The following is a 25,226-nucleotide window of genomic DNA, read 5'->3' as shown; positions in this document are numbered from 1 at the left end:
AAAGAACAAACTTGGAAGGACACAGAATGCATATTTAGATTTATATTTAATTGAGATGTGCTGTAATCTTCCTGTTGCTCAACGGACCATCCCAACACATTTTAAAGGGATAGTTCACCCAAAAATTTAAATTTTCCCATGATTTACTCACCCTCAAGCCATCCTAGGTGTATATGACTATTTTCTTTCAGACGAACACAATCATTGATATATTTAAAAAAATATCCTTAGTCCTCCAAGGTTTTGAAGCCAAAATAACGCATCCATCCATAAAAAAAAGTAATCCATATGGGGGTTAATAAAGGCCTTCTGAAGCAAAGTGATGCATTTTTGTAAGAAAAATATCCATATTTAAAACTTTATAAATTCAAATAACTAGCTTCTGGTGGACAACTGCACAAAGAATGCCCAAGTTGATTTGCGGCGGAAGAGTATCCTTTGACCTGACGCACAACATAATGACGAACACGGAGGCGCAGAGGATAGAGTAAAACAAATCACCGGTCATGGATTATAAGTCTAAAACAATAATTTTTAAAGAGAAATGTCAGGGGATTTTGATATAAAAGAAGAGGAGCCTAAATTTGTTGCACAGCCCCATTTGTTTGAATCGCGAGAGGCATCTAAGCTTACAATACTCCAACATCCTGCGTCATACATCGTGTCAGAGGATTACTCATTTGGCGCAAGACGACTTGCGCATTCTGCAAACGGTCGTCCCCGGAAGCTAGTAAAATGTATACATTTTTAAATATGGATATTTTTCTTACAAAAACGCATCGCTTCACTCCAGAAGGCCTTTATTAAGCCCCTGGAGTCTTATGGATTACTTTTTTTATGGATGGATGCATTATTTTTGGGTTTAACATGCGGCCCCACTTTCACAACCATTAAATATTTTTTTTACTATATATCCGATTGTGTTAATCTAAAAGAAGATAGTCATATACACCTAGGATGGCTTCAGGGTGAGTAAATCATGGGATAATTTTCATTTTGGGGTGAACCATTCCTTTAAGTAGTGGAACAGCACCATCCAATAGACAATAAATAAACATATATCACAAATGTTATAACTTATTAAAATATTTACTTACATTATTTTTATATTATTTTATTTTATTTTTTTATTTTACAGTGTATGGATGTATAAATGAATATGTATAGCCTATTTAATATTACCTATGCCTTGTCAATGAAAAGATTATTTTAAATATGGCAATAAAAAGAACTACAGGCTTTCTTTATAATATATATATATATATATATATATATATATATATATATATATATATATATATATATATATATTTATTTGGTCTGTCTTTATAACTTTATTAATATTATGGCAATAACGATAAATGTTTACGCTCACGCTTACGTTACGCTTGCATCGGTAATCTCTTGAGTAAGAACAAGTTAAAAACTTACAGGCTTCCGTACATTGTCCGATCGCAATGACTTCTGGAATTTCTAATGGTTTGATTTGAGTCCGCATCCAAAAAATCCTCGATATCAACACATCTGGGTACTTTGTGCTGCGTCCCAATTCACCTACTTATACTATGCCCTAAAAGTATGTACTCTTTTTGTGAATAAAAATTAAATAGTTTTGAGTGTGTAGCAGAGGAGTATACAAGCTTTGGGACATACTATCACATCATAAAATTGCATCTTTAATAGACGTGCATCCTGTCACTGAAAACTGGCCTGTCAATCATCTTGTCACTGTTAACATCCTCCACATTTCATTTCATTTAATTTCCTACCATATTGGAGAGATAAGAAGTAGCATGTTGATCTGCCAGTCATGATGCATTTAAAAGTTGATGGCCAAACAGATCTTTGTAAAAATTCACATTTTGAAGATGAAATTTAACACAGATAAATATTTTTTTATCGTGTTAAATGTTGATTATTGATCACTCAAACCCTTTTATCTAAATCTATCTACTTAACGTCATTCGTTCACATTGCCATATTTGTAGTTTTTTAAAAACGTTTTATTCGTGGTTGTAATTCTGAACAAAATCCACCTCCAAAGTGCAATGGGTTGTGGGCAATATTACCAGTTAGAGCACAGTTCCACACTCCGAAAATCTACCGGAAATAGTAGACCATGCAGGGACTTTCTCTTGTCAACATACCATGCTTTGGGACACACATACTATTTAGGATGGATAGTATTGGGACGTTGGGACACAGGGTCGAAATTCAGATTTGACAGTTGATGACATAGCATGATAACACAAGGATGCAAGATCACATAAGAACACATTTTAAGAAACAGCCCTTGTTTTTTTTATCTCCATGTTTGATTTTCAAAGCTAACTACATGATATGAACATTGTTGGCCGTTTAAAAGTAGAGGCAAACATTTTACCCATTTTACCCAGGCAATATCTTTGAAAACAAAAACGTTTCAGTCTTGTTACAGTACTAAAGTAATTTGAATAATTTAACCATCTCAGCTTCTTGGCCCTGTTGGCAATAATTTTTTGATTTATTATATCAAGTGTAAGTGAGTCTCAGGCTGCGGAGTACGCAGGCGGTGATTGCAAGTGACGTCACTTGCAGAGGAAGCTCAGGTGATTGAGTGTGCAAGTGCAAATCTGCAGCCAGACCCTTCCCAATATATTGCATACAAACGTTGCAACAAGATGCATATTTTTTCAACACACAAATCTCAAACATGGTAATGATCAATAATTGTAATTCAGTAAATGAATTCTGAACCATATGACAGCTAAATAACAGTAACAACAACAGCAGCAGCAGCAGCATAAATCAAACTAGAAAATGCAAAGCAATAATTATTTTTAATAATAGTTACCACATCATTTTTTTCAAGCTGCAATGCATGCTGGGAACAGGCACAAAATTGTTCAATGTAAAATTGTTTGTTCAGATCAATTTGTTTAAGCTTTTTTTTTTTTTTTTTTACATTTGTTAGAAGAACATTTTGCAACTTGGATTTAATACATGAGGTATCAGCAAAATGTTCTTCTAACAAATATAAAAATAGCTTGAACAAAGGTTATTTAGTAGGATGAGTCAGTTTATTATCTTGAGTGAACTAAACAAAAATACAGATTCTCAAGTTGTCTAAATGTTGTTCCAACCTTCCAAATTGAGTTATCTGAACAAACAATTTTACATTGAAAAATGTAAATTGTAAATTTAAACCGAGCAACATTTTTGGCGTTAGGTGAGACTTAAATCTTTCTAATGATATAAAGTAAGAGTGTGATGTTTTAACATGCAGTGAATATTAAACAACAATAATCTGTGGCTGCCGGCGATCTTTGTGTGTTAAGAGGTTAAATGTTGGGTTAAATTACCACTTATATTGCTTTTTGAGTGTTTTGTTTTGTTTTGTTTTGTTTTGTTTGTGAGTGAAGGCCTGACAGTTTCTCCAATTGTCCAATAGATGTCACCAAAAAAACTGTATAATAATCCACATAGCATGTGTTTCATTTCAGTATTTACAGATTTCGTTTAAAGATGTGCTGAAATCTTGCTGGAAAATGTTGTTTAAAACCTTAAAAGTATCTTTGGTCTATGGAACAATAACATGCTTTTTAATTATCTTTTTTTTTTTTTTTTTTTTTTTTTAACAAACTTGGGTTGCACTTGCAGCTGATCTTGCTGCTTCCGAACTCCTTGATGAAACTCCTTTTATTTATTGATTTATTGATTTATTTTTGCTCTATTGATGCTGTTAATTATGGTTGGTAGTGTACTCCAACCACCACAAATTAAGAATGATGCAGAAAATTGATGGTACTCTGCCAATAACTTTATGTGGTATGTATCTTGAAAATTGAAAATCTTACAAAGCTACTTGTGACTTTATTTAGTATTTATTTTTACTTTACAGATCTTATTTTACTGATTCAAGCATTTTACTCATTTGATACTCATACAAGAATTCGATATTTTAATGGATAATTTTTTACTAGGTTTAAAACATTTTTTGTAGGATTGGCTGTACTGTAGTGAGTTCTCAAATACTTGCATACTAACCTGTACATATAAAACTAGGAGTGCCACCATGTATAAGGTCATCATTGTCAGGCAATATGAACGGACACCTCTGCTGGACCTCAAGACAGTACTGCTCACAGGGAATCTTATGACTGCAGCCTGACTGAGGGCTCTGGAAATATTGAGCACAGAGCCAGGGCTTGTAGACAATCTGCAGAGAGAGCAAGAAAGAAAGAAACAAAGAAAGTGAATGAATGTAAACCATTAAACTTTCAAACAGAGATGCTGTGGGTTGGATTTCACACATTATTTATGTAGTAAAAGACCTACATTTACAATCCCAGAGTTTTTACCAGACTATTGTCAGAGTTACTGACATTATTGTCACCACAGTGCCATAACAAGTGTCATTTTTTTTTTTGATATACAATGAAGTGACAAATTATAGCAAAGGACTTACACCAATATCCCCATCAATCAGTTGTGCAGTACTCACAGTGACCAGCAGATGGGAGGGTTGCACATCACACCTGTTTGCTAGATTAATTAATCTGTCTCAGCTTGGTTGCTTGTGCTGCCTCAGTGACATACACTGAGGCACAACCAGGTCATGCGGACCTCATAAAAACATTGTTGCTTTATGATTTATCTTTGATCATCTAACCCAATACACCTACTGCAGCATTACTTTGAAAAAATGATTGTATCACGCTATATATGAAGTGAGTTAAGAGCAAAGGAGCACAGTGGGCAGGGCAAGGGGTGGGCAAAGGACTCCACGGCACTATAAGAATAGACTTTGCTCATTTATTTTGCCCTACATAGCCCACAGCACAGCCTGCTGTTGAGGAAAGGGAAAGGAAGATGCCAGAGCATCCACGTGTGTGTGTGTGTGTGTGTGTGTGTGTGTGTGTGTGTGTGTGTGTGTGTGTGTGTGTGTGTGTGTGTGTGTGTGTGTGTGTGTGTGTGTGTGTGTGTGTGTTGAAAAAGAGAACAGGAGGCATAGGAAACCAGGTCGTCATTAGCACTGTCTGGCTGTCAGAGAATCTAGTACTGCAGTCTGATTTGTGAAGGCTGGTTTCTAAGAGGATTCTCTTTTCCCCTCTCTCTCCCTTCTCAAAACGTCTTTAAAAACAAGACTTCTGTAACAGAATAACAGGAAATGACATGCCAACAGACTGCTGACCCCCATCTCACCAATCACATGGCAGATTGAGGTGAAAAACAAAAAGTTTAGATTACTGTAAATCTAGAGATGTCACATCATAAATCATAAAACACTTATGTGTTTAAGAAAAAAGCTTTATGTGACATGGGTGTAACTCAATATATTAACCAAAGATAAAACATGCATTAAAAAAGCCAAAAATCATTAAAATTTCAGTCTTGTGAGCCGAATTTTTATCATTTTTTCCCAAAAAGTCATTATACACTGAAAGTCCAGTAAAGCAGTCAGCTACTGTACAGCAGATCATTGAATCAGTGAGATGAACTCGAGAACTGTATCAGTCTGATACATGAACAAATCATTTATAGACTGGTTTACCAAAATCGTACATCTTCAAAACATAAATGAAGTTTTTAATGAAACCTGAGTGATTCCACCAACATTTTCAGGTTTCAAAGTGTTCATAAAGATATCTTAAAGTAATCTATATGAATCAAGCGACACTGAACGATTTGAGCTAAATGGTGACCCTTACCTTCTGTAGAGCTGCTTATAGCTTAATTGAACTTGTTTTATAATTGATGAACTTTGGACTGTTATTGAACTGAACTGAATCAACACAGAACTGACCTGAGCTGAATAATGACACTGTTGTCTTCTGTAGAGCTGCTTTATAGTTGAATTAATTTTGTTTCTTAACTTATGAACTTTGCAACATTAAAGGTGCCCTAGAACCAGTTTTAACAAGATGTAATATAAGTCTAAGGTGTCCCCTGAACGTGTCTGTGAAGTTTCAGCTCAAAATACCCCATAGATTTTTTTTAATTAATTTTTTTAACTGCCTATTTTGAGCCATAATTATATATGCACCGATTCAGCGTGCGGCCCCTTTAAATCTCGCGCTCCCCCGCCCCCAAGCTCTCGACTGCCTTAACCAGCATAAACAAAGTTCACACAGCTAATATAACCCTCAAAATGGATCTTTACAAAGTGTTCGTCATTCATGCTGCATGCATGCATCGATTCCTGTGAGTATAGTATTTATTTGGATGTTTACATTTGATTCTGAATGAATTTGAAGCTGTGCTCCCTGGCTAATGGGCTAAAGCTAACATTACACACTGTTGGAGAGATTTATAAAGAATGAAGTTGTGTTTATGAATTATACAGTCTGCAAGTGTTTAATAATGAAAACAGCGACGGCTCTCTTGTCTCCGTAAATACAGTAAGAAACGATGGTAACTTTATTAACCACATTTAACCGTACATTAGCAACATGATAATGAAACATTTACAAAGACAATTTAAAAATATCACAAAAAATATCATGATATCATGGATCATGTCAGTTATTATTGCTCCATCTGCCATTTTTCGCTATTGTCCTTGCTTGCTTACCTAGTCTGATGATTCAGCTGTGCACATCCAGACATTTGCCCTTGTGTAATGCCTTGAACATGAGCTGGCATAAGCAAATATTGGGGGCGTACATATTAATGATCCCGACTGTTACGTAACAGTCGGTGTTATGTTGAGATTCGGCTGTTTTTCGGAGGTCTTTTAAACAAATGAGATTTACATAAGAAGGAGGAAACAATGGAGTTTGAGACTCACTGTATGTCATTTCCATGTACTGAACTCTTGTTATTCAACTATGCCGAGGTAAATTCAATTTTTCATTCAATGGCAACTTTAAAGGATTAGTTCACTTTCAAATAAAATTTTTCAGATAATTTACACACCCCCATGTCATCCAAGATGTTTGTCTTTCTTTCTTAAGTCGAAAAGAAATTAAAGTTTTTGATGAAAACATTCCAGGATTATTCTCCTTATAGTGGACTTCAATGGCCTCCAAACGGTTGAAGGTCAAAATTACAGTTTCAGTGCAGTTCAAAGGGCTTTAAACGATACCAGACGAGGAATAAGGGTCTTATCTAGCAAAACGATCGGTCATTTTCGAAATGTATATGCTTTATAAACACAAATGATTGCCTTCCAAGTGGTTCCGCCACTAATCTTTTAATGCTGGTATTTGTTACGTAACCCTAATACAATACTCATTTAAAAAGGAGTAAGCGACAATATCTCAAACAGCATTTATTAAGGACCAGACTGACAAATACCCACAAACTCACATATTTTAAATATCCAAACAAAGGAGCGAAAAATGACAAACAAAAATAAGCACTCAACTTAACCATACCAAAAACGACTTCACTATAAACTTCACATGTAAAAGGAAAGGCAAACATATATTCGATCAACAGCAATAATAAAGTGAGCATGAAATATATACACAGTCAGGAGCACCGTTAGAGCAACGGGGAAAAGGTGGATGGGGCAGAACCTAACGTCACTCAAAGAAAAGAAAAACAAATCAGAACACAAGAACATATAACGTCACAAAACACAAATACAAGCCCCACCATGAGGCTCAGGCTGTAACAGTTAACTGAATCAACAACAACTAAATTAGCTGAATAATGCTCAATTTTCTTCTTTAATAGCTCAATTTTCTTCTGTAGAGCTGCTTTACAGCTGAAGTGGAATTATTTTCATAAATTTGCAACATTAACACTATTTTCCTGATTATTACTGTGAAACTGCTTTGAAACTGCTTTGTCTGTATTGTATCCACCTACTGCACTTTGAATTATGGGTGGCACTTTTGGTTTGGGGAACTTCCACTCAAACAGACTGAAAAACATCATTTAAAATACCGTAATAAGGATGGCTACAAATAATCCTTATCAGCCAGTTTGACTGAATGAGCTGTCAATTTACCTTCATGTTTTATTTTCAGACATCAGATGATATGGTATCATATGCATATCTGTGGCAAGAGCTCTTTCATTGCATTCTTTTCTTCCTGATCGTTTTCTTTTTTTTCTTTGTATTCTGCTGTTACAGTATGATAAAAGACAACAAACTGTGCATTTATGGTCTGCTTTCCCAATATAATTTACGATATATCCCATGAATAATTCAAAGGAATGCAATAAGAATCTCTCACTTTTCTCCCCAAATCTTCATGTCTCTTTCCAGGTTTGTTTTCACATGGTCGCTTTAACATGTAATTGTCTCCCCTTTTCACTTCTTATCACTATTAGAAGTGTTTACTGGAACATTTCTAAAGCAAGTAAATACAGTATTTGTTATCTGTCAAAATGACGGAAAGCACTGTGAAATATTATCACAAGTTAATGAAGATTTTTAATTAAGGCAACGTATCTTACATACAGTAATACAGACAAATATTACTACAGTGATATTTAACATGTCCGTAATATTGCTGCGGAAATAATGAAGCTTTTGGGGTTATTCATGGTCTGTTGTAGTAAATTTTTAATGCTTTTACACTTTTAATATTCTGTGGTTGAAGGTTGAGTAGAATAATGCCATTTCATTGCACCCCTGCCCCCCTCCCCCAAAAAAACAAACAAACAAAAAACATCCAGCATAGTGATTGTGATTGTGCCATGGGGCGTAGAAAAAAGGTGGATACAGCACTATATAAATAAATGTGACTTGACATGATCACTTTATATGATGAAAATATTTAATTTAGGCTTTTATTCACATATTAACTTTTCCCCTGTCATCTTTTCTTTCTTTTTTTTAAGTTGCAAGCCACCAAGGGTTCAAAGCATCAGACAAATCCAGCAGTGAATATTTTAAGTAAATGTTACTTAAATACTGTTTTGGAAATGCACGTTTACAAAGCCTTGTCTAGATTACTCAGGATAAGACGTGCAATATATAATTATACAAAATATGTCTTTGCTACAAATGCAAATTAAGTGAGCTACTCAAGTTATCCAAGTAAATTAACAAAGATTTATTTGTAAAAAATAATGTTTTTTATGTTACACTTACAGCCTCAAAGATTCATTTGTATCAGTGAGCATTTCTAATAATTTACATAAAAAGAAATGTAGTTGTATGAATATACAGTCAAACCAAAATTTATTCAGACACCTTGAACATTTCATTCACTAATACAGTTTATTCACTATAGTTTAAAAACATATTAATAAAATATGACAAGATCTAAAAAAAAAAAAAAAATTAAAAAAAAAATCTTAATTATGTCAGATAACACTTAAGCAAAACATGGTCAGGTCAAAGTGTCTGAATAATTTTTGATCCCAAATTTTTAGTTTACTACAGTTTACTTTATTTTGCTATTCTCACTTACATAAATAAACTATAGTGTCCTGCACCCACTAGTAAAAATATCAAAAATATCAAAAATGTCTGAATAATTTTTGGTTTGACTGTATAAACATGTAATATATCAAAAGAAAGAACACAGCCTCTGCTTTTAAATAAACAAACAAACAAACAAAAATGTTTTATTCTAGCTTCGTGCATCTTTTTTATCAACACTTGAATGTGAGTTTCATGAAAAAAGCAACATTTTGAACAAAAATCAGAGAAATTCATGTTTTTCCCCCAAGGCAAGGCAAGTTTATTTACATAGCACATTTCAGACAAAATGGTAATTGAAAAAGTGCTTAACATGAAAAGGAAACAAATACATAAGAATAAAAATGGAATGAACAGGAAACAAATATATGAGCCCTAATTGCCTGAATCACTCATTTCGGGGTTTCCCTATCTGATGTGGAAGAGACAATGTGGTTCACGGTGTCACTGAATCTGACCTTATCCAGTGCTTTACACTCCCTGTAGGGGTATCTCTACACAGATACATCACTTTCATGTCCTGCACATTGCGTGTCCCTGTATTGGAGTTTGTTCGATGCGCTGCCTGCTGTTTGCAGCTCCCAGAGACTTCTTATACTATCAAAACTATATGATCATAAATATCATAAAGCTAGTATAATTAATGTACCTCCCTGGCCACCTGCCAGTTTCGCGGTACTCTTCGCTCACGTCTGAGTGAAGCTCTGAACAGGTCTCCTTTCCCCACTCAGACAGCTCTAACAAAATAAAACAACTTAATAAAAATGTAATGCAAAGAAAATAGTAAAAAAGACTAAGCAATGCTTTCGCTTCTTTCTGCTCCTTTTTTGTCTGTGTTTTGATCTGGAGATTCTCTACTCTTTCAGAAGACGTGTAATAGTGCCCCCTACCATATAACAGTGAAAACGCGGAAAGCCGGAAAATTCTATCAAAGTTGAGGAAGCGGTGTCTCCTAAATGACAGAAAATTCCATCAGTGGTGGGGAAAGAGTTAACAATGATCAATTCACATACATAGAGCACATCAAATATGGTAAAAGGAAACTCTGATGTAAATGGAAGCTCAATTTGTTCATGAATGAATCAGACATCTCTACATCTCTCATGAACGCAGCAAGGGAGAACAAGTGAATAACAACTTAAATTTTGGTCTACTCCTCACAAAGAGTTTATGATACTTCTATGGTCCTTTGAATTTTTAAAAACGCCAGTCCCAATTGCACTGAAAAAAGCAACAATTTGATTCTTAATTAAAAAATAAATAAATGAATAAATAAATAAATAATTCTGCAACTGCCAATGTTCCAGGGTATGAACAAATATGAATCCTCCCACATTACACACAGTGGAACCAGGAAGTCAAAAGGTTAAAGCTTACAACACCCTCAGGCACTGAGATGGTAAAGAACACTGTTAGTATCCACTACAAGGCCTCGAAGGAATTCTTATGACCATATGGCCATGAGCCAAGGTTAAGGGTTTTGCAGTAGTTATCAGGAAAGGCATGGTCATGCATGAAACAGCATCAGTGAAGATAAAAATGAATGCCATAAAAGAGAAAGTTGTTTTTTTCATCAAGGTATTATGGCTCAGAGAAGCTTACCAAGTATGGCAGAATTGCAAATTTGACTGATCCATATACAAGGAGAACATTAGAGAAAAAGATGCTATTGTGTATGGATTAGCAGCACACTACCTGTACAGTAACCGGTGTGTATGTTTGTTCTAAATAGGTTGATTTTGACCTTGTTGACATGGTTACACCAATATTTGTTAACTTGAATTATTACTCTTTGACTAACAGAAAGACATTCATTCAATATGCAAACAAAATTTGATGTGCAGCACTATTTAGAATTGTGCATTGGCTGACAAAAGCCTATTTTCAATATTCTAATCAAAAATGACAGCAAGTTTTCAAGGACTCGCCAAAAATTCTAGAAGCATAGTGGAAAAATCATTGACTTCAACTATTTCCTTTAAAAACATGAGGAGGTAATAGAAAAAAACAAAACAAAAACATCTATTGTTTACGAAGCCTGATCACTTAATGCAGTCAGATATCACTTGACAGGAAACTTCCAAAATAAGCATTTTTCCAGTTACCACAAACACTATAGCACAAGGACAAGTATTTTGGATATTGCCATCTTGCGGGAACATTTTGTGCACATAACGTAGGAGGGTATACCTGAACCACACACACACACACATTTGTTTCACTATATTAGTAAGGACATTGCATAGACTTCCATTTATTTTATATCAGGTTAATGATATTTTCTATGGCCTAATCCAACCCTTACCATCACAGAAACATGTGCAAAACACTAGATTTAAAAAACATGTTTTGGACAATTTATGAGCCTTTTTAACTAGTGAGGACCAGAACAATGTCCTCACTAGTCAGTTGTCATAATATTTTGCTATGTAAATGAGGACATTTGGCCCTTACAAGGATAGCTAAACCTGTACACACACACACGCACTTTGCACAGGAAAATAACTATTTTTCTCTTTTTTAAAACGTTTTACTAATCTAAAGCCCTTCATTTAACATGATGTGTGTGTATTGTGTAAGTGTGCTTGTGGGTCTGTCTCTGCACACTCGCATGTCCAATCAAACTTCATTAACCATGAGTTTCTCATTAATGATTCAAATCTAATTAAAGTGCTTCCGAGGATCATTATAATGCATCAATGGTAACTAATTACATGAAAAAAGACTTGCCACATTATTACAGAACACGATTAGATTAAGAATCCTGGAGTTTGTGCAATACTGGGTGTGATTCTGAACCAGTGAGTGCACATGTTAGCATCCAAAGATCATATATGTCATATCAGCAGCAGTTGAACATAAAGGTGATGTTAAAATAGTTTCTCCAATCCAAGTTTATTACACACATGCAACTATAAGTAAAAAAGCAGGGCTGAAAAATAATAAAATCAGTAATAATAATAATTTTAAAAAATATATATTACTTGGGTTAATCAGATATTCCACATCTTGCCCAGTGCTCTCCTTTAAATAACCTGCAAATTGGAGTCTGTAATAAATGCCACTGAAGAAAAAAAGGGGGGGGGAAAGTGCTGTCTGCTATGCCCATTAGATAAATGTTCTTGATGATCTTGACAATGTTGTTACAAAAACAATCTTTATTTTGCTTTGTGTTCAAGTCATGTAAGAATGCAAACTTTATGTAGACACTTTAATTTGTCACATTTCTAATTTATTTAGGTGTGTATAGCTGGCGTTTACTCTCCCAGGTCCAGGAAGCTGGTGTGAAAGAAACTCCAGTCTCCTCATTCTATGGTCCTGACTGACACCCATGTGTGTATACTGCTTATTAGTAAAACAAGAGCCTAGCAGAGCCTCTCTTTCCCTCTCCAATATGATTCGTCTCATAATTTTTAACTAGCCTTTAGATATTAGACATTTTTAAACTGTTGGGGAAAACACATTACAAGCAACATGAATTACTTAATCACATTACTTTTTCAAGTAGCGAGTAAAGTAACTCAGTATATTTAAATTTACAACAAAATATCTGAGTTGCTTTTTTAAAAAAGTTACTTTGTTTTCCCATTTACTGACTGACACCTCACTTGTCCCCATTTTGAAAGAAATCAGGAGTAAGTGCAGAGGTGTTGTGTGCACTGTGTAAACATGATGGTTATTGTAGACTAAATGTGAGCGTGCATTTACTCATCTCACTCACACAAAAAAAAAAAAAAAAAAAAAAAAAACAGATTCAGTATTCTCAAAATGAATGAAAATAGTGAAATGCAAACTATTAAGCAAATGATTGCAATGATTAAAATGTTAAATAGTGCATACTTTATGTATTTAATCTCACTTTATTAACCAATGTTTTTGCTGTTGACCTTCGATGATCCCATTCATCCATACTAATAAGCAAAAATGACTTTAGTTAAACATCACATTTGTGTTTTGTTTTGTTTTTATTGCTGAAGTAAGAGTGTTGAACTTTCTTCTCCTGCATCATTTCACTTTAGGCGAGAAAGGGCCTTGACATTTGACAAAAGTAGAACTTTATTTTTCTTTGTTATTAAAAAACAAACAAAAAAGGTAATGCAAAAGTAATGCATTACTTTCCATAAAAAGTAACTAACACAATTAGTTTTAGGGAGTAAAGCAATATTGTAACATTTGTACATTCTTTCCCAACACTGTTTTTAAACATTAATCTTTAGAAAGATAAATTTAACAGTAATATCAAATTTGGTAAATTTGTTCAGTAAATATATTTTTAACATATTTAATAACATTTTATTAATTTAATAACATTATGTGATGTTTTTTGCTTCAGAACATCTGTTAAGGGAAAATGAGCATTCAACATTACAGTGCAGTGGAATGATTTTGCGATTGAAAATGGCCGACTCCCTGATCAGTGTCCTGACTACTGAATTAGGGAGCTGACTGAGTGTTATTTGATTGTTTACTTGCTGTTAAAAGGATTGTTCACCCAAATATTTTCATCATTTACTCAACCTCATGTCATTTGAAACAGATACGACTATCTTTCTTCTGTGGAACATAAAAGAAGGTATTGTGAGAAAAAAGTACAAAAAGTAAAAAACTGTTTAATCTTCAAAATATCTTATAGTCTGTGTTCCATAGAATGATGACTGAATTTACATTTGTGACTGAACCAAAGGTTCAAAGTTGTGACATGCTTTGATCTCGCAACCATAATCAGTTTTTCTTGTGTTTAATTTTGGAGGGAAGGGGGATGCTCATGTAACATTATCTGTTTTTCTTTGTTCAAGGTTACATTACTATAGCAAGATTTGTTGATAAGGGAAGAAGGAGGGAGGAACCACTGAACATTAAACATAACTTTAATAATAAAATAAACATAAAGAACAAAATGAAAGTAACAAAAAGAAACAAAAGAACAACATAAAGTCCAGGCCTAATCCTCTCTCATACTTCACTATCCTCACACCTCCTTTTATCCTTCTAGAGCTCCTCCATGAGACTCGAGACTGATGTGGAGCGCAGGTGATACTCATTAACACTCGAGACACTAGCCTCGCTCCGTTCCCATGGCTCTCGGCCCCACCCTGCTTGCCACAATTACATATTTGCTATTTTAAACGTGTGTAGAGTAAATAGCAAATGACAAAATAGTAGAGTGCAACACACTGGATGGGGATGTTTCTTTCTATGCAAAGTATAAATTGTGTAAACTGCTTAATAAAGATTGAAGATTTGGGACATGACTTTGTGAGACATTCCTTCCTGTGGCTGAGCAGCCCATTGATGAAATCTTACTTAATTGAAGAGTATCAGAAATATAATCTTATTTTAGAATTATGTAAAATGTATTATTGCATTCATATTTTTTTGTGCTTCTATGGCCATACTTACTCACATGCTAATAACATATGCACACACAAGTGAATATCAATGAATGCAAAAAAAAAAAAAAAAAAAGGTCAATTTATGTTTTCTCAATACTGGAAAACGAGGCAACCAACTGTATTCAAGAAAACATTACATTGTATAAAATATCCAAGGAGAGGGTAGAGTTTTTTTTTTTTTTTTCTTGAAATGAGCAGTCTTCATAGTTCCCTTTCAAAGGCTACACTCTAAGCTGCGCTTTATTCAGCGCTGTGGGAACGTCTTTAGTCGTGACCAGCTGTGAATATATGTGTAAAACAACGTCAATGAAATTGACCTATATTTATAGCCTTGCGAGACGTCATCGGAATGCGCCATGAGCGAGGCTATAATTAGATGTGACACCTGTACATCAGCAGGTCTTTTGTCTTCAGAGGCCACTCTGTGAAGTTGTGTGTGAACTTTGTCTCATAAGCATCTATCATTTCTCTCTTTCCCTCTTGTCAGGAGTTAGATTTGATAGGCAGAGCGCAGAAAACTTTCTCTCATCTGTTCCTCCTTTCACTCTGCAGTCCAAGTGAAAGTGAACATTCCTTATATTATATATATATATTTTATTATATCATAATATATATTGAGAGAAGTATGAGTGAACAAGGCAGACGGTGTGTTCCTCCGTGTTCGCGTCCGATCGCCGAATCGGACACACATCCGTACTGTTTTGTTTGTTTGGGGGAAGAGCACGCTGTCCTTGCGTTGGAAGGCGGCGAGTGCCAGCATTGTGAAATGTTCACAGTTAAGATGCTGCGTGCTCGTCTCTCTTTCTTCCAGGGAGCAGCACCCGCATTACGATCGTGGGGCTCGCAAATGGATCTCGCTGACGAATGGGAGACGGGTCCTGCCCTTTCGCCCGATTTGTCACCTGATCCGCGCGTCTCCTCGCGCGATCCTGAAGCGCACTCCGGTGCTTCTTCAGCTCACGCGGGGGACGATGATTCTCTTCTCGAGTTTGCTGCCTCTGAGCGTTCCTCACGTGATGATAAAGCCGTTGAGGAATTACTCGAGGTAGTAACTCGAGCTGTGGCTAGATTACAGCTAGACTGGCCACAGGAAAAAGAGACCCCCAAACCATCTAAGCTTGAGGATAGGTTTTTGTCAGGTGGCAAGGGGGAGGGGCCACAACACCAGTCTCTCCCCTTCTTTGAGGACCTCCATGACGAGTTATCTAAGTCATGGAAAAAGCCATATACTTCCCGTGTTTTTGTGCCCTCGACGTCGATTTATTCGACTATCGTGGGTGCTGAAGCACGGGGGTATACGATGATGCCACAGGTTGAAGAGACGCTGGCGAGCTATCTCTCGCCTGTGTCAGCATCATCGTTAAAAAAGCCTACCCTCCCCACAAAGCCCTGTAGAACCACCTCAGCGCTTGTGGGAAAAGCTTACCAAGCTGCAGGTCAGGCTGGTGCTGCGCTGCACACTATGGCAGTGTTACAGGTGTACCAAGCTGACCTGTTGAAGGATCTGAGTGCCGGCACTACCATCACAGAGGAAGCGTTCACTGAGCTTCGTCGAGCCACAGATCTGTCTCTCCGTGCCACCAAGCAGACGGCTCGTGCCATCGGCCGTTCTATGGCTGCTATGGTTAGCACGGAGAGGCACCTGTGGCTAAACCTCACGGGCATCAAAGATAAAGATCGTGTATTCCTTCTTGATGCCCCAGTATCACCTTCTGGCCTGTTCGGAGACTCGGTCAACACAGTCGTGAGCAGGTTTCAGGAGGTGAAAAAATCAGAAGAAGCATTTGTGAAGTTCCTTTCTCGCCGCACTCAGGGGGAGGGGCCGTCAGCCACCCAGCCCCAACCCGGTCCTTCTAAGAGAGAGGTTCAGAAGCAGAGTGTGGCGAGCCGAGCTCCCCCTCGTAAAGACTGGGGACCGTCTCGCCGCCCTGCACAACCTCCCAGGCAAGACCTCAGGACTATTCTCCAAAAGAAGAAGAAATCCTGACGGTCTTGCGCCCAGCCCTGTGGGGATGGCCCCCCTCGGGACGGGGCGCGTATTATATCTAAAACTCGCCCCTTCTCGACATCTCCACAAAAACCCTCCTTCCCCGCCACCTCTGGTGCTTCGGGGGGCAGCGGTTTCCAGCGAAATGTTAGGTGTTCCGTTAGCTCCTGTAACACATCAGGACACGGAACACCTAGTATCCCCTCAAAAGGAAGTGTCAAAATTAGTGCCCATTTCAGAAAGCCTGGCAGCGTGGAAACTACTGCCAGGGATTTCCGCGTGGGTTCTAAAGACAGTAGAATTCGGATACAGAATCCAATTTTTCCGTCGTCCTCCGCGTTTCAACGGCGTGGTCTCCACTACCGTGAAGCCGGGGCAAGCGACGTTACTGTCACAAGAGCTGCAAACTCTTCTGGAGAAAGGGGCCATAGGAACATGTTTCCCCTTCACAGAGAGAGTCGGGTTATTACAGCCGATTCTTCCTAGTTCCCAAAAAGGACGGGGGGCTGCGGCCAATTTTAGATCTTCGAGGCCTGAACCGTTCAGTCAAAGCTCTCAAGTTCAAAATGTTAACAGTAAAGATGATCGTGTCGCAAATCCAACAGTGCGATTGGTTCGTCACGATCGATCTCAAGGACGCATATTTTCATATCGAAATATTGCCACAACACAGGAGATTCCTGAGGATCGCTTTCGGGGGCAAAGCTTACCAGTATCGGGTTCTTCCATTCGGCCTAGCCCTATCACCCCGCACATACACAAAATGCATGGATGCAGCACTGGCTCTGTTGCGACTCCAGGGCATTCGCATTTTGAATTATATAGACGACTGGCTAATATTGGCGCAGTCACGAGAGATGGCATTAAAACACAGAGATGTCGTTTTAGCTCATCTAGTTTCTCTAGGGTTGAGACTCAACGAGAAGAAAAGCGTTCTCTGTCCAACCCAGAGAATGACATATTTAGGGGTCATCTGGGATTCGACCACGATGCGGGCACAATTGTCTCCCGCTCGAGTCGAGACCATTCTTCACACCCTGAAAAATGTCAGGCTAGGCCAGGATTGTACTATTCTACAGTTTCAGAGAATGTTAGGTCTCATGGCATCAGCGTCCTCGGTAATTCCTATGGGCCTGCTGCATATGAGACCGTTTCAGTTGTGGCTCAAAGCCAGGGGGTTTCATCCAAGGGCCAAACCCCTGAGGCAAATAAGGGTTACGCGCCGCGGGCTTCGTACCCTGTCTGTGTGGCTCAGACCCCGGTTCCTCACCTTGGGTCCCACTCTAGGGGCGCCGTGTCGTCGCAGGTTGCTAACGACGGACGCCTCCCTGACGGGCTGGGGAGCGGTCTTAAGTGGTCGTCCAGCCCAAGGGGAATGGGAGGGCCATCAGCTCGTCTGGCACATCAACTGCCTAGAATTGATGGCTGTATTTCTGGCCCTGAAATACTTCCTCCAGCAGCTGAGAGGCTGTCATGTCCTAGTGCGGATGGACAACACAACAGCAGTCTCTTATGTAAATCGCCAGGGAGGTCTGCGTTCGCGCCATCTCAACAGGATAGCGCGACAGATCTTTCTCTGGGCCCAGGACAAATTCCTGTCACTGAGGGCAGTGTATATTCCTGGGGACCAGAATGTGGGAGCAGATTTACTGTCCAGACAGAAAATACCGAGTGGGGAATGGAAACTTCACCCCGACGTAAACAGATATGGCTGAGGTTCATCCCCGGCCGGAGATGTGGAATCTTCATGTTTGGCCCCTGAGGGGAACCAACTGAGGGACACAGGGCTTTCACCTCAAGTTATCGAGACTTTTTTGAATGCTAGAGCTCCCTCTACTAGAGCAAGTTATGCCAACAAATGGGGTGTCTTTGAAAGATGGTGTATTGCACACAATGCAGATCCAGTAAACTGCCAAGTTGCTACAGTTCTGGACTTCCTGCAGGAAAAGTTATCGACAGGTACATGCCCCGCCACTCTCAGGGTTTATGTGGCCGCTCTCTTGGCTTGCCACGCTCTGATCGACGGGGTGCCTTTGGGCAAGCATGTCCTGCTCTCTCGCTTCGTTCGAGGAGCTAGGCGGCTTAAGCCCCCTTCTAGAACCAGGATCCCCTCATGGGACCTAGCTATAGTCCTAGAGGCCCTGGTCGAGACCCCCTTTGAACCATTAGAGTCAGTTTCTGACAAGCTGTTAACTCTGAAAATGGTTTTTCTTATGGCTATAACTTCTCTGAAAAGAATTGGGGATTTGCAGGCTCTGTCCGTTGTGCCATCCTGCTTAGACTTTGCCCCAGGAATGGTGAAAGCGATTTTGCATCCTCATCCTAACTATCTGCCTAAGGTTCCTTTCTCGAACTTGCATCCGGTCACTCTTGAAGCCTTCTGCCCTCCGCCGTTCACTACGCCGGAGCAGGAGAGACTTCACAGACTGTGTCCAGTCCGTGCTCTTCAGACTTATGTCCACCGCACCAGCCAGTGGCGTAAGTCAGAGCAACTGTTTGTTTGTCATGGCGGCCATAACAGGGGTGCGGCCGCCACGAAACAGACCATGTCACATTGGGTGAGAGATGCTATTGCCCTTGCCTATGAGGCGCGTGGTCAGACTTCGCCAACGGGTATTAGGGCTCATTCCACCAGGGGAGTTGCCTCTTCTAAAGCTTTGGCAGGGGGCGCTCCCTTGCAACATGTTTGTGATGCGGCAGGATGGTCCTCACCGCACACATTCATAAGGTTTTATAGTTTGGATGTTCATGTTACTCCGGGCTCTCATGTCCTTGAGTTGACATCACAAGCTAGTGTCTGAGACTCTCTGTGGTTTGTGACACACTTCACAGCCAGGGGGTCCGGACACACAGTGCGGCGGCGTGGGTATTCTCGTTCCCACAGCGCTGAATAAAGCGCAGCTTAGAGTGTAGCCTTTGAAAGGGAACGCCCCGGGTTACTTCACTGTAACCCTGTTCCTTGAAAAGGCGGGAACGAGAAGCTGCGCTTCATTGCCGCACTGAGATGTCCCTGGACTGCTCTTCAGACAAAATATCTGCTGATGTACAGGTGTCACATCTAATTATAGCCTTGCTCATGGCGCATTCCGATGACGTCTCACAAGGCTATAAATATAGGTCAATTTCATTGACGTTGTTTTACACATATATTCACAGCTGGTCACGACTAAAGACGTTCCCACAGCGCTGAATAAAGCACAGCTTCTCGTTCCCGCCTTTTCAGGGAACAGGGTTACAGTGAAGTAACCCGGGGCGAAACTCATTTGACATGCTAAAGAGAGAAGGAAAGCTGACCAGGAAAGACATTACAAGTTTAAAATAGTCATTGCTTTCTTTTATTTATCTCAACAGTGGGAACTTCACTGGATAAAAACATCCCCAGACACACATGCAAGAACCACAGAGTCAAATTAACCATATAACAATAGTAAAACTTTCAAACTTCACACCACAAGTAATGCTATATATATTTTAAAAGGACTACTGTAGTAAATGAAGCGCTCAGACACATACAGTGGAGTAAAACGTTTTATCAATAAAATAAATGTACTATATTTTAGTACGATAATATTAATATTTTGAGGAGATTTTTGGCACGTTTGGCAGTTTGATACTCGCTACGAACCACTGATTCAAAACAAAAAGTTTTGTAAAGCCTTGAAGCTTCGTGAAGCAGTGTTTTGAAATCGCCCATCACTAGATATTGTTGAATAAAGTCGTTATTTGTTGAAGCAAAAAGTATTCTCATTGCTTCATAACATTAATGTTGAACCACTGTAGTCACATGAACTATTTTAAATACGTCTTTAGTAGCTTTCTGTGCAAGGAAAGTGCTAATTGTCTGCTTCAACCAGTTTCAAAACAGTAATTATTATTGTAATTCTGTTACAGTTCTGTTTAATTCTGTTTCTGCAGAAATTAAATGTTTCACCTTTAACAAAATAATAATAATAATAATTAATAATAATAATAATAATTAGTATTATTATTATCAAATAATGTGCCTGAATGCACCATTCAGAGCTACATTATAAACTGTACAATGAAATTAGATGCCCTCTCGTCATGAACTAATGTTCACGGTATAACGCCCGTTTGTATAAGCCAGTAGGGTTAGTTGATTTTACTGTCAAAAGATCTAGTTCATGCCTGTTTTCTGATATTTTGCTCTGATACAACAAAAAGAAGCCTTCATATACATAATTGTATTTATAGTTTTTGGTTGCTTGCATGTCATGACTAACAACCTCTGACATGGCCCTGCTGGTTTAGATCCACTAATCAGGATGATGTTTTTTCTGCCCCCTTGAAGCCAGATGAAGCAACATGTTGATGACATTTGTTGTGTGTCCTTGGCTCTCCAGATGTGAGCAGCGCTAGCAGCAGACATCTGTGCTGCTGACTCACGCTGCAGCCCCGGGTGCTGTCAAAAAATTGGCTGGCAATAACACACACCTTCCTCACACTGAATATTTAGAGCTCCAAGGCTAAGCTTCTTGCTATGTTCTCAAAATAGTGACTTTGAGTGAATTTGTGTCCTTCCGCAAACTGCACTTTCATACTGTAGGCTCAAGCATTGCCAAAATGTCACCACCATCACTTTTCTCTGAAAGCCTGATAAACACTTGAACCCTCCCACAGTTTCAACAGTGACTGTTTGCAAATCAAACAAACATGCAAGTTGTGAAATTTCCCTGCTCTCAACCTGTCAGCCTTGGATACGTGTACATATTTTTAAGACAAAAATGTGAAGATAAAGGTTAAAGACTAGATTCAAAGAACTGTTAAATCGTAGTGAGCTTCAAAGAACTTCAGCGGTGTTTAAGAGAGAATTCTTTAAATTAAGCCATAATAAATACCAAAGATCAAAGCACTATTTTTTCCCTTGTTTAAACTTTGAAGCGTTAGCTATATATTTTATATATATATATATATATATATATATATATAGAGAGAGAGAGAGAGAGAGAGAGAGAGAGAGAGAGAGAGAGAGAGAGAGAGAGAGAGAGAATGTTATCTTCCGCTAAACATTTTGAGAATATTGAAAAGTTTGATAATGTCTCAATTATGTGAATTGTAATCACGTTTTGAAATGTTCCATAAAGCTGAAAAATATTGTTTATGGGCACAACAGCAGAAAAGGCAATGTAGGTCCAACATTAAAATGGATTTCTGAATGTCAAAAGCACCCACTTTTATTATTGCAACTGCTTCTCTGAGCTTTGATCATGGCACTCTTTCAATTTAGGCTGGTTCAGACTAGTGCCACATCTAGTCAACACACCTCAAATAAGCAAAGTGTAGTCTTTCAGTATTTATCAGAAATGTATTTTGTCTCAAGCACTGTAAATGTGTACCCACAGATCCCAGCTGAGTTGCTTCTCGAGGAAAACAAAACGTTTAAGAGGTGGTATTCACAGGGTGTTTTCCTCATGAATTTCAATTAGACAGTGGCATACAGGACAGCAGGCATTACCCAAATACTGCCTTAATACTGTCTTATGTCTCTCAGTCAACCACATGGACAACCCTGCTGGCTCTAATTGGATTGGATACCAATGCTGCTCGAAATCTCACCGTTTCACTGTTTGACTTACACCAACAAAGCCCTTAAGGATGAAATCGAGCAATAACACAAAGCTGAGAAAACAGTTGAAAGCAAACTAAAAACCAAGAAGGACTATAGTATAACACCTACAGAATTCTATTCATTAACATTCCCATTTATCTCAGTAGCAGTTGCTTTGCTAGCAGAGGACCTTTTGGCATATAATGCCATATAAATACATATTGTTACATGTACTGTGTTCTGTGACCTAGTTTTCCCCTGCCTGTTTCATTAGTTCATTTGATCCACCTGTGTTTCATTAATTAACTCATCTCCTTGTTTAGTTCCCTTTGTTGTATTTATACCCAGTGTTCTCCTTTACTCCTGATCCGTTCTCGTTCATGTTCACACGTGTATCTACCTTGTTGGAATCGCCTGTGTTATATTAAAGTATTGTTATTATCGTCATCTTCGTCTGCATCGTGCCTTGCTACTACAGCAACCGTAACACATATGTTCTTCTTCATAAAAATAATGCATTATATGTGTACAATGCCATGATATGCAGAGAATCTGAAGTGGCTGTAACAAGATAATCACATGAAAAGACATAGTAGAATATTGATGCCTGCCAAATGAATCTGTAAAATGAGATAACATGCTGTCTTATAGTGGAGCTTAATGTCCCAATTTGTAGCTCCAGTCATTTTTCTGTAAACAACCGCTGCATTTCAATATTTAATTGGTGCCAATTATTTGCCTGCTTATTTATTAATCTGGAAGCTGCTTATGTGTTTCGGCTGTGGGCCGAGATTCACAACTGGAGAAATATGAGCCATCTGCCAAAGAGCATCTCTCTCTACCTCTCTTTCCAGCACACACATATATACTCACACAGAAATGCATAAAGCCAAAAATAAATGATGGATTATATTATGCATTGGCCTTTTTGATTCAACAAAAGTGTTTTAGAAAAAGCAAAGTGCATGTGAGAGGATGGAACATGATATAAATAGAAAACCAAAAGATGATTTACTTCCTTTTAAAGTTTTCTTTTACAAGTATATAGCCGTCTCTTGTATTATACTGTGTGTAGGATATTTTATGTATACTATTTTATGTAATATTTTTTAACTCTCGCTACATTCAGTACTCCTTACTCCTGAGTAATCCTCAAATATTAAAGGTCCCGTTCTTCGTGATCCCATGTTTCAAACTTTAGTTAGTGTGTAATGTTGTTGTTAGAGTATAAATAAAATCTGTAAAATTTTAAAGCTCAAAGTTCAATGCCAAGCGAGATATTTTATTTAACAGAAGTCGCCTACATCGAACGGCCAGTTTGGACTACAACCCTCTACTTCCTTCTTTAATGACATCACTAAAACAGTTTTTTGACTAACCTCCGCCCACAGGAATACACAAGAGTTGCGTTTGTAGAGTGTGTTTGTCGCCATGTTGTCGAAACGCTGTTATTTTCATCCCGCAGTCCAATCACCGGGTCTGATTCCGGCTCAAATTGATAGGGTAAAATTAAAGACATGTTTACAATAACACTGAGCGCGTGCATCTCCACGTTATGGTAAGAGGCGTGACCTTTCCGGGCAAGATGCGCTAAACTGCTGTTGAATCACAACACAGGAACCGCTGGTACAATCAGAACTCGTTACGTATTTCTGAAGGAGGGACTTCATAGAACAAGGAAGTCATCAGCCCGTTTTTATGACAGTGGAAACAGCGGTATACAGATAAGTAAATTATGTGAAAAATACTGTGTTTTTTTACACGCGAAACATGAACACATGTTATATTGCACACTATAAACACAATCAAAGCTTCAAAAAAACACGAAAAACGGGACCTTTAATTTTATTAAAGGAGCTCAAAGTGTATTACAAGGAAATGTTTCTATCAGAATCAGTGAACAACTCTTTTACTGATAATGTGCTGCCTGTTTCTGAGAGCGTTACATCATATACAACCTTGTTCATACTGTAAACAAATCTTTATGTAGCTTCAAAGGGTAAACAAATCTTTCTGTACCTTTGTAACTGTCACTTAGGGATGATCAAGGGTCAGATTTTTATGTACTTGATGATAATTGGTTCTTTTCTGTTCGTTTGTTGTCACATCCATTTTTAATAAATTAACCTTTTGTGATAAATGTGGTCAGTCATTCATTAACACACACACACACGTTTGTTTTTGTAAACTGTGGGGGCATTCCATAGGCGTAATGGTTTTTATACTGTACAAACCGTATTTTCTATCACCCTACACTACCCCTACCCCTAAACCTACCCATCACAGAAAACTGTGCACATTTTTACTTTCTCACAAAAACCCATCCTGTATTATTTATAAGCCTTTTGAAAAAAGGGGACATGGGGTAATGTCCTCATAAGTCACCCTCTCCTTGTAGTACCTATGTCATTATACAAATTTGTGTCCTGATATGTCACAAAAACATACACACACACACACACACACACACACACACACACACACAAAAGAGAACAAAAGCAACCTTTAAACCATTAAAAGATATCCAAATTTGACTTGCTTACAAATTGATTAAAAAAGCCACTGAAATTGCAACATTCTAAACCATCTCTGGCCGATCAGCCATGGATGACTTTTACTCTGACAGAACTGCATCTTCATTTCACAGCCAGACGTGATGGCTGTGTGCGTGTGGATTGCCTCATCACTATGGTTTCAGCCAATTGAGGACGCAGTGATGCATACACCTCACACTAATGACATCAGCAGCTCATTAAAGAAGAATTAGCCACATTCCACGAGCAGACAGGCACACATCCATGGAACAACTAAGTCTGTTACTGATCACAACATAAACTCATATGAACTGCACACACACACACACACACACACACACACACACACACACACACACACACACACACACACACACAC

At 38.2% G+C, this 25,226-nt stretch overlaps 1 protein-coding gene across 1 annotated transcript in view; it reads right to left on the bottom strand.

The window, feature by feature from the left end:
• The window catches only part of nalf1a (NALCN channel auxiliary factor 1a), a 99,120-nt gene that overhangs the window by 5,143 nt on the left and 68,751 nt on the right, over nucleotides 1–25,226 (bottom strand). The window contains exon 2 of the mRNA XM_048197085.1: nucleotides 4,027–4,198. Within this exon, the coding sequence (XP_048053042.1) occupies nucleotides 4,027–4,198 (172 nt within the window). The remainder of the gene's footprint in view (nucleotides 1–4,026; nucleotides 4,199–25,226) is intronic.

This window comes from Megalobrama amblycephala, linkage group LG7 (assembly GCF_018812025.1).
Source record: "Megalobrama amblycephala isolate DHTTF-2021 linkage group LG7, ASM1881202v1, whole genome shotgun sequence".
NCBI classification, from domain to species: domain Eukaryota; kingdom Metazoa; phylum Chordata; class Actinopteri; order Cypriniformes; family Xenocyprididae; genus Megalobrama; species Megalobrama amblycephala.
Note: the sequence above shows the minus strand (reverse complement) of the source record. Positions and strands in the feature narration are given on the sequence as shown.